Source organism: Euprymna scolopes, chromosome 26, assembly GCF_053919585.1.
Source record: "Euprymna scolopes isolate OS-2025 chromosome 26, ASM5391958v1, whole genome shotgun sequence".
Classification (NCBI taxonomy): Eukaryota; Metazoa; Mollusca; class Cephalopoda; order Sepiida; family Sepiolidae; genus Euprymna; species Euprymna scolopes.
Window position 1 is genome coordinate 56,751,580 of NC_136507.1, and position 15,831 is coordinate 56,767,410.

Sequence of the window (15,831 nt, forward strand, 5' to 3'; positions counted from 1 at the left end):
GCTATTGTTTGGGACCATGTTTAGGGAAGATGAGCAAGATGTCGGTTTATATTACATTTAAATTTCTGCTTGTCAGTAGTAAGAGAAGTAGGCAACAGGAAGGGAATTCCAAAGTCTAGCGGTCCTAAGGAAGAAACTATTTGAGTAGAAGGCTTTCCGATATCCTCAACAGTGAAGGGGTGTGATTTTGTTGCTAAGCAAGTTTGTCAACGTTTTGTATATTGAGGGGGTACAAGTGCAATGAGTTCATCAGAGCACATTCCATTAAAATACTCTTAAAACAAGCACAATGATGCAACAGTGAGCGATGGAACAGGGGTTGGAGTTTATTTAACAGTACAGAACATATTAGATTGAAGACTCTTCTGTGGACTCTGTCCAAGAGGAAGAGACTAGCGGTAAATGCACCAGCCCAGATGTGGCAACAATATTCCATGCATGGGCAAATGATGGCTTTGTAGAGGTACAGGTGTGAGTAATCTACTAGCACGATAGAGGAAACCCACCTTCTTTGCAGCAGCCTTTGCAATGTCCTCAATGTATTTGTTCCAATTCATATTTTCTGTGAATGTTAAGCTGAGGAGTTTGAAAGAAGAACTCTCAGGAAGGATGTTATGGCTATTGGTAGTTGGGAAGATTTCTTGCAATTGTTAAAGGAAAGCAGCTCAGTCTTAGTAGCATTAAATGTTATCATCCATTTACGGTCCCATTCTACTGTAGCCTTTTTTTTTTTTTTTTTTTTTTTTTTACAAGGTGGTCACCACTTATCAAGGCCCGGAAGCCACTCAGGGATAAGGGTTATTGTAAGTACAGTACGTTAGTGTGGATATTTAAAGTGTCTACTTAAGGGGGTGGTTCATCATGAATTTGTTTACGTTGGACTTGAAGACATCCAAGTTGTAGTCAGGAGGGAAGCAGGCAGACGGAACAGAGTTTCACAGGCGTGCAGTTCTAAGAAAGAAGCTTTGTTCATGGAATCTACGTTTTGATTTAGGCATAGATAAAGAGTGGGGAAAGTTTTTGACAGTGGATTCAGCTAGACGGGTGTTTTTTGTAAAAGATTGGCGAGGGGGGAACCAGAGATTGGACTTCAGACGAGCACCTGCCATGGAAATACCAATAAAACAAGGAGGCCTTCTAAAGATTCTGCCGTCGCCTTAGATATGTGTACATTCGTTTTTCCCTCTTGCTTGTTATAGAGCATTGTATCATCAGCAAATATACCTATCTCAGACACAATGTTATCAGGGAGGTCATTTATGAATATCAAGAATAATAGAGGTCCAAAGATCAACACCTGAGGCACTCTCACATTAATATTATTCTCTTTGAATGTACGTCCATCAAGAGTAACTTGGATGGTCTCCTTGTTTAAGAAGAATCTAATTATATTTAGTATATATTTAGTTAAGCCATATGATTTAGTTTTCATTAGGAAACTTTCCAGCCAGATTTTGTCAAAGGCTTTGGATATATCAAAGGCTATAACCCTTGCTTCTTCCACCTTATGCATGGTATGTGTTCACAGATGACCGTTCAAAGTAATATATACTAATTATCATATTTACTAACATGTGATTTACTAAGAAAAAAAACAAAACAAAACATTTCTATAAATATGTTAAAATCAGTTCTGTTAATTATCCATGACGATGGATCCAGACAGATTTAAAAGTCCTTCGATCAAAAATGATTATGGCAGCTACATCAGCCAGTTTTTGCTTAAAACAAGAAAATTAAAAAGAATGAAAAAACATGTAGACAGAAATTGTCTACATTACTATAAATGAAAGAACGCTCTCTAAATACACACACACACACACACACACACACACACACATATATATAAAATCAAGAAGTAAAAATTAAGTTTACAAGCCAAAAGCCTATGTAAACTTAATGCAAGTATAAATATTAATATTTATTTATATAGTAATCCCAACCAAATAAAAGATCTAATACAGCCAAAATAGAAAATTTAATTGAGTTCTTATATATATAAGTAACTTTGTCTGTTTGTGTGTATGCAGAACGGTCTCTACCAAACTACTTTGTCAATTTTGGTTTTAAAGACTTGAAACTTGATAAATTGGGGATTCAGACCTATGGAACCGATTTGATTTAGTTTTTAGTCAGTAAAAATAGCTGCTAAGGAGTTAAAATTGAAAAATTGGAATGTGCCGGGCATAAGTCGACTTAATGTGCACCTCTACACATGTGCAAATATACATTTATACAATAAACTACATTAAGTCCTAAAGTTTTGATATCCATCCGTCCTTAAGTCATATGGTAGCAAATAATGTTGGCGAGATAAATGTTTTCATTTCGATTCTTGCTGATGGCACCCAATTCATATTTTTTGTTAAAAACTTTTGATACACTAGTATATACTGTATATAATAATCAATAGAGAATTAACTCTGTAATAATAAATACAGAATCTACACAAATAAATAAAATTGGCGGTGTACTAGTATATTATGTATAATATAAGCAGTAGTAAATTAAATTGCTGTAATTATATCTTTATTTACCTTTTTTGTTTAAAAATTGAAACACTTACAAACCGTTTGATTGACACATAGACAACCAAATATAGTTTTGTGTATCCTGGATTTTCTAGAAGTGCAACTCCTTGAGAAGTCTAAAAATAATGTCCAGAAACCTTAGTAAAATAAAAACCAATAACAACACTCACAGGATGGAGTTTCAAAAAGATTCATTGGATACTTTCTTCAATACCAACGGAACTAGGAAAAGATGCGTATATTTTACGTAAATATCAGGGGATTCTTTGAAAGGTGAATGAAAACATGGTTTCTGGAATCTAATTTTATTGTTTATTTATATATGCTTTGGTGTTAAAAAAAAAAAAAAAAATATTAACATCTATTAAGTTTTGACCTTGAAATTTTGACTATGAATAATAAATATATACACTACTGTTCTCCTCTTGAGTGTTCCTATTTACAATGCCTCCCCACGGGACAGAGTTAGACACCAGGGTCGTTTTTAATGTGGAGAAAAGGAACAAAAATAAAAATTGTCTCAGTCGTGAAGGATTTCTCCTCCACTAACAGAGAACAAGAAATTGAAGTCTAGCATCTGAAGAACAGATACTACACTTTGATCTTGACCCAAAGGCCATCTTAAGTGTTTTTCACGCAACGTTTCTGACGATGTAATCTTCGACCTTCTTTAGGTTTACCATGTCAAATCTGCACAGAATTTTGAATGGAATGGAACTCTTTATTTAATCCACAGGGGTAGCATGCTCTCATTCCATCAGCCATGATTAGATAGTCGTTAGTAATATACATTAGTATTTGTCATATCGCCTGCACTGAGAATTGAACCTTCAACCTCCAGAAGAGTGTCACTTATCAGCTAATTTTACCTAATACTTTATCTGTTATGCCACGCATCCTTGCATATATTGACGAGAAAAATAGAAAGAAGAAAAACTCAATAACTCAAAGATAAATTTTTTTCCCAACTATTTTGGGTATTTTTATAAGAATGACAAGTCAAAAAAAAAAAATGGCATATATATATATATATATATATATGTCTGATAGGCAGATTCAGTTTTGCTACTTCTGTTGTCTTTCCTGTGGCCTTGCCAGGCACCTAATGTGATGTTTACTCATCTTATTATAAATATGACTTTGCTTAAGCAACAATGAAGCCTTATTTATATTCAGCATCAACTTCCTGTAATTCGTTGAGCGGCACAGATGCAGAAGATAATCGGCATGAATTCACGTACAAATGTGCACGTGCACACACGCGTGCAACCATCAATCTCTATGCAGGAGACCTGGTTCTTTGAAAAAAAAAGAATTTCTGATAAATCAAAGATAAACAGTTTTCTTGTTTTATTTTTAGATCTATTCGAATCATTACTTTTCAGAAATTGAAGCTGACTCCCGAGTTTTTCGGCGTTCGTTTGTCTTTCTTTGTGGGCTTATTTTTAATATTATTTCTGGGTTTTTTTTTATTTACTTTTATAAATATAAGAAGAAAAAAATGCCTTGCATAAAAAAATGTCTTTCATGTCAATTGGATTTAACTGAAATTGATTTTAACCAAAAATAATTCCAAACGGATTCATAATTTTTACATATTTTTCTTTTACTTTTCCTCCCCTCCTCCTCTTCTTCTTACTCATTTTTTTTTTTTTGCTTCTTGTAAATTATTGATTGTGTTTATGAATTTTTTTAAATACATTTTTTTTTCTTATGTTGGTTGTAATAATCAATACTAGAAGGATCATCTGATATTCCCCAATATCAAGGACCCCTTTTGTACTCTTGATCCCAGCCCTGAACACTATATTATCATTTTTACAATATTTCATTATTTTAAAAATAGTATTTTCTTCTTAATTTACGTCAATTATTTATTTACATTATCCACTTACTCTCCTACTCTTATGCTGCTACTGCAATTCCTTTCCTTCCTTATCCTCTACCGCTTATTTCTATTCTCCTGCTTCTAGTACTTTTCATCTTATTTGTAGTTTTCTCCACTATCTAAAATATTCAATATAAAAAAAAAACAAGTGACCAAGAATAAGTTTTAGTACTTATTCACCATTTTCTATTCAGAGCAAACTTATGTTTTTATTTTTAAATGTAATTGTCTGCAGTCTTTTTGATAAATCTTACTGTGTTTAAAAACCATGTATATTCACTCTCGGAAACAAATTAAGATTTTATAACAGCAACGTCTTGTCACACTACTGCTATGAAAAAGTGAAACTTTGCATTTCAAAATCAGCCAAGACAGAAAATTAAACACATTAACATTTGCAGGCAATATGAACTGGAACAAATAGAGGACATTGCAAAGGCTGCTGTAAAGAAGGTGGGTTCCCTCTATCGAGCTGAGAGTATCCTGTACCATTCGCCCATGCACGGAATATTGTTGCCACATTTGGGATGGTACATCTACCACTAGTCTCTCCCTCTTAAATAGGGTCCAAAAAAGAGTTGCCAACTTAATTGGTCCCACTTTATCAACTAAGCTCCAGCCCCTGTCTCATCGCCACAATGTTGCATCACTGTGCCTGTTTTACAAATATTTTAATGGAATATATTCTGATGAACTCGTTTCACTTGTACCTCCTGGATGTACATATTCCCGATAAACCTGCTTAGCAATAAGATCTCACCCTTCACTGTTGATGTCCCTAAATGCCAGAAAGCTTTCTATTCTAATAGTTTCTTCCCTCGAACAGCTAGACTGGAATTCCCTTCCTGCTACCTGCTTCCCTGGCTGTACTGATATGCAAAAGTTTAAATGTAACATAAACAAATATCTTGTTAATCTTTCCTAGACATAGCCCCTTGCGTCCAAGTGGCGATATGCTTTGTAAGGGGTGAACATGAGTTAAAAAAATATATATATGTTTGATTCTAAATGACTTAGAAAGATTCTAGGAATCAAATGGAGCGATCGAAGTACCAACCAAGAGGTTAGAAACTGTATTAACCAACAATTGGTAATGTCGATAATCTGCAAATAATGTCTAGACTGGCTCACACATATCCTAAGATTGGCCCCAGTGAGAATTGATAACCAGGTACTCTAAGGACTCATCATGGAAATAAAAGGAAAACTAAAAATGAACTGGAAGAAACTGAAGGGATACTGTGAATCTGGTTTCACACTAAAGATGATGGTATATTTTGACTGCCTCATGCATTACAGAATGCAGAGGTTCCTAAGTCTAAATAAGTATATGGACAAGCTTTATGAAAATTAATGTGCATTTGTGACCATAGTCATGTGTTTGTGAAATGAGGGTTGGATTGACTGAAGAGATCTAAATATTAATTTACTTGTCCGTACGTCCAGTGTTACACAAAAAAACATAATCACAAAAATTAATGAGAAATTAATTACCTCCCTTTATGATCGCTCTTTATCAGTTAAAAATCATTAAAACTATTTCTTCTCCAAAAATTCCCCCCCCCCAAAAAAAACAAAAAATAACTGTTTACGGTTTCAATTTGACTATTTTATTTTATGATTAAAAAAGTCATGTTTAGAGGAGACTAAGTTTGTAAAAAAAAAAAAAATGTGCAAGTGAATAGACATCTGTATTTTTATAATTTATATTAAAAAATTATTCAGAAAATATACAAAACAATATGCTTTGTGTTGAATTTTCATTGAAAAATATCTAATTTTTTAAAAATCAATTCTAGTTTTTTTAGTTTCAAAAGGTTAAAAAAAAAGAAAAAAAGAATATTGTTTTAAATTCGTCGTTATTTGTTGGGGTTTTTTTTATTATTCATTTTATGTGTTTTAAAAATGTTCAACTATCGTGGAATTTCCACGTGTTCTGTTGGTTTGAAATTATTTAAAAAAGAATACTATTTTGTTTGGTCTATCACACTTAAGTTTTTTTTTTTGTTTTTTAATGTACTAAAAACTCACTGCTTATCAAGATAAAAAGGCAACTTTAGGATAAGGTTTAGTGAGAATGTCAGGTAGACTGAAATAAACACGGGGATGATTGGTAATATTGAAACTAGACAAAATTTGATTATTTAAGAGAACTGCTCAACAAGAATTTGTTTACATTGGACTTGAAAAGTGTATTCCACAGACGTGTAGTTTTTAGAAAGAAACTGCTTATAAAAATTCTGTTTAGTTTTAGGTATAAAGAGGAAGAAAGGAAACTTATTTACAGTGGTTGTAGCTAAACAAGGTTTTTGTTGTATAGTTTGTCTCGAGCTTAAGTTCGAAATAGCATTTTGTTTTGTCTGTGATGCTTGATTTAAAAATAGAATTTACAGATGTGCCCTGACATCTTTGTGACTTTCATCACTCATTCGTTGGTCTGCCACAAATGTTTTATTTTCTATTTTGTTACTCGATGTATACTGATTAATTTTAGTCGATTTTAAACCTGTTTCCTTTTGTTTGTTTTTTATAGGAGACATCCGATGGGGTACTAATCGATAATATTGATATTACTGATAGGAAAGAAAACCGTAACAATACAGATACAACACCCTCACCAACAGCTGTTTCCGAATCTGGAATTACCTCCCCTGATAGCGTCACACCAACCAAAATCGAAGACAACAGTAAGTGCACATTTGAATTTAAGACTTTTTGTGATATAAGTTATCGAACCATTTCTATTGATATATTTCATACAGTTTATTAATTAATGGTTTCTTTTGTATGTTGTCACTTTGAATATATCTTTCGTTTGCGAACCGGCTTTTATCATCTATATATACGAAAACAAAAGTGACGCGCACGTTTTTGTATGCCCAGCAAACGCTTGGGGGAGGGGGGTACTATGTTTCTGAACTTTTTATATACTCCCTAGATTATAATATCTCCGATTTACAAAAGGAGGTCGTCTCTATCTTTTATTTGAGTGATTTTTACAAACTTTGCACTTTCTTCCTCTCGCGTGTTTGTTTGGCTTTTTGCATATAAAAGCTAAATTGATTTAAAAAAAAAAAAAAAATTGATTCACTGGCCTTTGTGGCCAGCAAGTGTAGAAGGCAATCAGCTTTGATCACTGTGGGGAAGCTGGAAACTAAAAGCTTAACTGGCTTGTAGCCAAACTTAAGTGCGTGATTTCATTTCTTCTCCTTCGTGAACTCTTTCACTTTCTGCATGTCAACTTTTTGATTGCTGAATTAGAACGCTTTTCACTTCCTGTCCCGTTGTAGCAAGGCTGGTAAGATGTCACGTTTTCTCTCACTTTTTTTACGCCTTCATGTCAAGGTTTTTGGTTCAAGCCTTGCCTGCCTACTACAATTTTTTTTTTCTCCACACACACCTCAAAATACCTGGGCAACGCAAGACACCCCTGCTAGTCTATAATATAAAAGCAAAAATGTGTGTGTGTGTGCGTGCTTTTTTGTATGTCTGGCAAAGGCTTTTGAGGTGGGGGGGGCTTTGGGGGTGTTACCATTTCTTAGAACTTTTTATATACTCCCTATATTATAATATCTACGATTTGCAAACGGACGTCGTGTCTATCTTTTATTTGACCGACTTTTATTTTATAAAATTCACGCTTTTCTGTCTTCTTGCATGTTTGTTCATGTTTTTCGTATAAAAGCGAAACTAAATCGAAAACGAAGTCAGCTTCTCGGCCTTTCGTGCCGGGACATCCAGAAAGCAATGAGCTTTAATCTATGTGGGGAAAACCCGTTATGGACACTCCCTTTTTCCTGGGGAGCTGGTTTTCCTCAACATTTTGGGGAAACAAACAAATATGCAGAAAGCTTCAAGCTTAACTGGCTTGCAGTCAAAGTTAAGTGCATGATGTTTATACACCTGTGTCAACTCATTCACTTAACTTTTTAATCGTTTAATTTTAACGATTCTCACTTCCTCTGCCCTCCTGGCTTCGCGGTAAGATATCACGTTTTCTTTCACTTTCTTTTCCGACTTCACTTCAAGGCTTTAGGTTCAAGCCTACCTGCCTACTGACACTTTTTTTTTCATACACTCACACACACATCAACAAACACCCAGGCAACGCCGACACCCCTGCTAGTCATCCATGAAATCCACAAAGACAAAAACGAAGACATCTAATACCTAACAAAGTACATGTCAACAATTTTACCCAATGCTGATAGATGAAAGGAATGGATTTTGCACGACACTATGCTGATCTCGCTCTCTGCCAACACTTTGCAACTATTTTCAAATCTATGTGTTTTTGGCATTTATTCCATGAAAACCTTCCAAACTATTTATATTTACTTATTACAATTAAGAGGTGGATGTAGTTTTCTTGAAGAATTGTATAGTATGTAATTAAATGTAATATGTAGAAGGCAGTACAATGCAGAGGGAACAGAAAGACACAGATGAAGAATAATTTTATTAATACAAATACGTGTGTATATATTTATACATTTCATACACATGTATTTGTAATTTGTATTATTAAAACTTTTTCACCTGCTCCAGTTTGTGTCTTTCTGTTCCCTCTGCATTGCACTGCCTTCTACATATTTCATTTAACTTTATTACAATTAATATCTAAAATATTTATAGAAAGTAAGGTCAGAATTTCCCCTATTTCTTTTGTTGGTATATCTCCATAAACAAAAGTTTCATATAAAATTCTATTTTGTATGCATTGTAGTCACTTATTTGTATGTGCTTCCAGCAAAAAAAATTCTAGTTTCATTCAAATTCATTTATCATATTGCTTGGTTATTTTTATTTATTTATTTTGTTAATTAAAAATTTTTTTTATCTCTTTCATTTAAGTTTAAAAAGAAAAAGTTAAGAATCATGCTTCAATTAAACCTACTGTTGATTATATATGGCAGGCCTTTCGGCTTGTATTGTAATAAAACTTCTCAAATGCACTGGTGATTGTAGGCTGTGTAAGGTGTTAACTTTAGTCAGAATCGCCTGGTCCTTCTTCCATCGAATTTTTTCGATTATTGATTATCAATACTTATCAAAGACATTTTGATATAAAATCTATCTAAGAACACTGCCAGGCACATAAAATACCTTCGTGTGAACTTTCATAAAAATCAGCCTAGCCGTTTTCGAGTTGATAGGGAACGAACTCACACACACACATACATACAGACAAAATTCCTTGTATATGATAGTAGATAGAAAATTCGGTTTCATATTCTTTTTAGCCATAAAATGTCACACGAATGAATTGAATTGGACAATCGGTAACAAGTGTTTCAAGCTAAGATTTCAAACTTCATCATTTGAACAGCATATTCTTGGAATCTAACTGCTTCTAGTGTATTTTCAGAAAAGAAATCTTTAGTTTAATTTCAATTTGGCAATTTTTATATTCATCTCCTCGCCTATTTTCTTCTTGCTTAGTAATTTCAGCACAAGAGTATGAAACCTACTCTCACACTAATAAGTCCTGATCCTTTGACTTGAAATACTGTCTGATAAATACAATAGAAATCTAATTAGGATCACTTTTTCATATTGCACCGTCTGCTCATTCACTATCTTCAATATCTATCACTATGCCAATCAGCAATTACACATCTACTATGAAAGACTTTCTAAACTTGTCTTCAGACAACAAATAATGCACAAACATCCAGTCTTCTTTCCAATACCATTTTTAGAATATACATAACAAAACGTCCCCTACACTCCATTTTAGACTCAAACTTAATACAATATTATGTACTATTTTTTATAATCGTTTATAACATATGCATGGCTCTTTAGTTTAGCTATACTGTTTCAAGCTAAGATTTGAAACGCTACCATTTCAACAGTATATACATGGAATCTGTTTTAATTTAATGTTAATTTTGGTCTTGTTATGATATGGAGTTTATGTCTGCATTGGATGCTGGAGGAGGAAAAGATGGACAGCTTTCATTATTTATGCATATAAGAAATGTGAATACTCAGCTTTTCAGTGAAATTCCGAGTTTTCTTTTAATCAAGAAACAGTGGATTTTTGCTTGCATTTTTAGAATCCCCATGAATGTGAGTTGGGCCGAATTCGTTTTTTTATTTATTTGTTTTAATCTGATTTTTGCCAAATCACTAGCCCCTTACCTGCTTATTTTTTGTTGCTATTTTACTTAATTTTTACTTTCTTTCTTCTCTCATTTTATCTTTTTGTCTCTTTTCTGATTTTTCTCTCTTCCTCCTCTTCTTTTGCTTTCCTTTTTGCCTTTATGAAAGTTCTCTCTGAAAACTGAAATTGTTTATTTTGACATGATTTTGCTTTTTCTTCTCTCTTTCACTTTATCTTTCTTTCTTTTCTGTTTTTTCTCTCATCCTTTTCCTCACTCCCTCTTGCTTTGCCTTGCCTTCCTTTTTCCTCATTTGACAGTTCTCTCTGCAAATTGAAAATGTAAATTTTGCCGTGAAAGCTAAGACTCTAAATCAGTGTTTCCCAATGGGGTCCATACCGGGAGGGGGAGGGGCGTTACAAAACTTCAGATGGGCGATGGCCAAATTTATCGTAGGGGAGTCCCTGAGATTTTTAATGAGGACAGTGAAAGACTGAGAGTTTCTAGTAACATTAGGTGTTTCTCAACCCATTTTATTGGATTCACAATTCATGTGGCAGTTGATTGCATCATATTTTTAATTGGAAAAATTAATTTATGAATCATAATGTTGACAAAGCTTCATAAGTATTCCCTGAATCTGATTGGTTTCTGATTCACATCTTCAACAAATTTTTCTCATCCATTGAATGAGTCCTGGGAATAGAAATCGAATGGATGTAGCGAAACGTGATCTATAATTTTTTTAATCAAATATGGAACCAAATTTTCCAAAACTTATTGCTTATCATCAACAACAATCTTCACATTGATCGGTGATTCCTGTGATTATTATTTTGATTTTGATTTTATTGATTATTGTATTAGCAATGCTATACTATATATTAATGGACTCACTTGATTTATAGTTGTTACTGTTCCTTTTTGATCGACAGAGTAGAATTTTGTTGAATAAACTGTATGAATATTCAATTATTTAGTTTCACCTTAATTATGTACTACCACTACTACTCACATTATTATGTAAAGATGCATGGAGGGAGGAGGTGGTAGTAAGTATTAGGGTTTTCTATGGGGCGTTTGCCGAAAAAAGTTGGAAACCCTTGTTTAGTCTATCAGTTTAGCATCATAGCAACTCTTCTAAAACTGAAACCTCTTCTGACCTCTCTGTTTAACAGTATTTAAATCCTTTTGAAACTGCAATCACCTGCTCATTTTCTGTAGTCTAGGACGACCGATGCTTATTTTAAACAAATCGTTAGTCGATTCAGTTTATCAGTGCAGAGGCATATCAACCTTTTTTGAAGTTGACTCTATAACTGCCGACGCATATTTTTAAGCGATTTATTAATTGGCTAAAGAGGCATGTAGAGAAGGGGGTAGTAGTAAGTATCTGAGTTTTTTAGGAGGGGGAGGGGCGAAAAAGGTTGAGAAACTCTGCTCTAAATGATTTATGATAGCAGTAGAAGTAGATGACTTTTTGCTTCATTAAAGAATGATATTCTATGGCATGTGTTCCTCAGAATTGTCTGATCTATTCCCTGCTTCCTTTGTTCCAGCTCGTTAAACTTGTTGGTCTCATGGTTTTCATTAATTTTGATACCACATTGTAATACAACTTCCTATTCCAGTAGCTTCTTTACAAAAACTTGCAAGATTGTGGAACTCTCTTCCCGCTAACTGTTTTCCTTCTAACTACAGCCTCGAGTTTTTTTTTCTTCAAGTCTAAGGTTAATAGGCATCTCCAGTGTTTTCAATAATCATTTTTCATTCTTGTTAGCTCTTTGCACCAAGTGGCTTCATGTGGCTTCTGTAAAATAAAAAAGATAAAACTAATTAATATGAAACTTGATAAAAATATTTTCTAGCAAATTATTTAAAAGAAAAAAAAAATGTAGTCAGAAAATAATTTTCTTTTGGTATGTGTGGTTGGAATGCAAAGTTTATAAATTTAATAGAAAATAAAGTACGGAATTTTTCTGCAAAGTTTTATATTTCATCTGTTACAAAATGTCTCGCGAATGAATCGGAATTTTTCCACTTGACTTGGGCGACAAATGTTTTTTAGATTAAAGAATATGCAAAGTTTCCATTACAGGGTTATTTTTATGCAACGAAACTAAAAAAAATAAATTAAAAAAAAAAAAAACTTTTTAAAAATTTATTTTCTGTTGATCAACAGGAAAAGTAGATTTTCATTTAAAAAAAAAAAGCAATTGTGGCACAGTTGTTGTTGCTGTTTTTTTTGTTTGTTATACGAATTGAACTTTAGCATAGAGCTCGCAAATATTATGGCTCAGGATTGTCTGGTCTGCACAAAGTCATCCTCATTGGTCTTGCTTATTTGTTAATGTGCAGTGTTGCAGGTGTTTACCCTTGACACCAAGAACAATAAGGCTCGTCACTTGCAAAGTCAGAAAATGGAAACAAAGGAATGGCACAGAAGCACTTTTTTTTTTTTTTTTTTTTTTTTTTTAAATAAAAAGTTTGGTTGAGACTAACACTTTTGGAGTAGAAAATGATGATGTGGATAATTTCACACATTATTTCACAAATAAAATCGACGACCGAATCAAACGTAAACACAATCCAAGTGTCATGTAATAAAGACGCTTACATTTTTTTTTTTTTTAAATAAAGTTTGGTTGAGACTAACACTTTTGAAGTAGAAAATTATTATATGACAGTTGGATTGTGTTTACGTTTGATTTGGTCGTCGATTTTATTTGTGAAATAATGTGTGAAATTGTTTACATCATCATCATTTTCTATTCCAAAAGGGTTAGTCTTATAGACAAACTTTTTTGTAAAAATAAGAACAAGATGTAAATCCGTGCCTTTTTTTTTTTTTGTCAATCTCATTTAATCGTGCCCATCATCATCATCGTCGTCCTGATGATTGAGTATTTAAGACTTTTGGAATGTTCCTTCATGTGTATTATGTGTACGTATATATACGCATGTGTATGTATATGCGTATATGTGTGCTTCTACGCGTGTATGTTTGCATGTGTGTGCATATGTATGTTGGCATACATCTGTATGTATGCATGTGTTTATTTCCATGTGTGTGTGGGGTGGAGAGGGCTCCCGTAAGCCGTGGTGAAGGCAACCCTTCTAGGAGAAGCAAATCTCTGATTTAAAAAAACACAAAGCGAGAGACCAGTACCTGCATTAAGCTGGTCTGCAGTTTGACTTGTTGCTGGCTATCTTGCTCTTGTTGCTGGATGTCAACATTTTGAACCAGGAGAGAGATTTAGCTGTCGTACAAAGCTAAAACTCTGTAACATCATCTTTGTATAGATACTCCCTCAGGCATTTGTCTATAAAAAAAAAGTCCTGTGGCGATAAAAAAGCTGTGATGTGTGTAGGCCTGAAATGCTGGATGCATGTAACAATTGATCTGCCATCATTATATGTATCTATGCATATGTGTATGTATATTTATATATGTACATGTGTGTATATGTATTTATATCTATGTGTATATGTATGTATATGTGTATATATGTTTGTGTGTGTATGTATATACATTTGTTTGTATGCATGTATGTGTATGTATGCACATATGTGTATGTATGCATGTGTATGTGTGTATGTATATGTAGGTAAGTGTATGTATATATATGTGTGTGTATATGTGGATGTATATGTGTGTGTATGCATGTGGGTATGTATATGTATTATGCACTGTGTCTATATATAGGTATATATGAGCGTATGTTTATAGATATGTATGTATGCGTGTATATATTTATATGTATGCCAATGACCATCTTATGTATGTTTGCACGTGTGTATGAATGTATGTATATGTATGTGTGCATATTGTGTATGTATGTATGTATGTATGTATGTGTGTGATATGTATGCATGTGTACATATACCAATGACCGTCTTCAGTGTCATGTCTGTTTGAGCATGTGAATTCGCCGGCAGGGCTAAATGTCATTTTCAGGCTCATGAACTTTCAGTGTCTGAGGGAGTGGCACTCGTCTGACAAGACGTTGCAATCATCATATATATACGGATTGTATGTATGTGTATATAGATGTATGTATCTATGCATGTATACATGTATTGTATATATATATATATATATATATATATATATATATATATAGTGTGTGTGTGTATATATATATATATATATAGTGCCATGCAAAAGTATTGGATGCATTACATTTTTCTTCATAACTTTAATTAGGGTTCATGATTTTACCTAAAATTTGGTCAGTATATTTCTATTACTATCTATATAATTATAAAACTCAAATGACCTTGTAACGAGTGTTGTAACCCAACATCCGGTTTACGACTTCCGGTTGCGTATGCGTACATTAACATAAACCCATAACAGCATAAACAAATTGCCACAAATCGCTGAACCGGTTTCGTTCGAACAAACGGACGTCCTTAGAAAAGCGAATATCTTAAATTTATTGAATAAAAAACTTCAAGATATGGGAAACAAACGTAAAACATGATTCCAAATGATACGTATAATCATCGACCTGTTTCATATATTATACTAAATAATCAACGAGACAGTAAAATGATACGTTGTATTGTCGCATATTGTTTTACTGTACGTTTTTAGCGTCCCAATTTTTTTTCACGTCTAAATTATCCAAATAAACAATTGTCAATACTTTTTTTTTTTACATCGTTCATTTCCGTATTACGTTTAAGTTATTTTAATGCAATTTTCTTACAAATAAATCTACTTTAACCCGTTGACAACATAAGAACATTTTACAACGGCGATTTACTCATCGCTTTCCCTTTTTTTAATTTATTCTCCATTTTTTTAATACACCTTAAAAACATTCATACATTTTCTTCTACACTACCAACATAAAAAAATAACGCCGAAAACATTTTTTTAAATTGCGTTACAAATAAAACATCAACGCGACAATAAAACGTATTGTTTTACTGTGTACGTTTTCAGTGTCCCAATTGTTCTTTTTTTTTCACGTTAAAATTAAAAGATATATCAAAATTTGAATTTAACTTTAAGTATTATGTTATCTGTTCAGTGCACATTTACCTAGAAGTATGTCAAACCACTGATAATTCAATGGCTGTAATTTTTTTTTTATCTTTTCAAAAATAAACAATTATAAACAGAACAACTCATAGAAATCTATCTATATTATTTTTTCATTTTAATATACTTTTATAGAAATGTTTCTGTTATGTCACAAAAAAACTATTTTCTTTATGTCACAAGTGTCACGCCCATACATTAATTCCATAGCTAATATAACCTACTGACCCAACGGGTCACAGGTAGTCTAGT

The 15,831-nt window shown here is 33.0% G+C and overlaps 1 protein-coding gene across 5 annotated transcripts in view; it reads left to right on the forward strand.

The window, feature by feature from the left end:
• LOC145248073 (uncharacterized) overlaps nucleotides 1-15,831 on the forward strand; it is a 430,627-nt gene that overhangs the window by 331,033 nt on the left and 83,763 nt on the right. For all 5 annotated transcript variants that reach the window (XM_080109850.1, XM_080109846.1, XM_080109849.1 and 2 more), the window contains one exon: nucleotides 6,953-7,106. Coding sequence is in view for 4 of the 5 variants with exons in the window: in XM_080109846.1 (XP_079965972.1) it covers nucleotides 6,953-7,106 (154 nt within the window). In the remaining variant the exon portion in view is untranslated. The remainder of the gene's footprint in view (nucleotides 1-6,952; nucleotides 7,107-15,831) is intronic.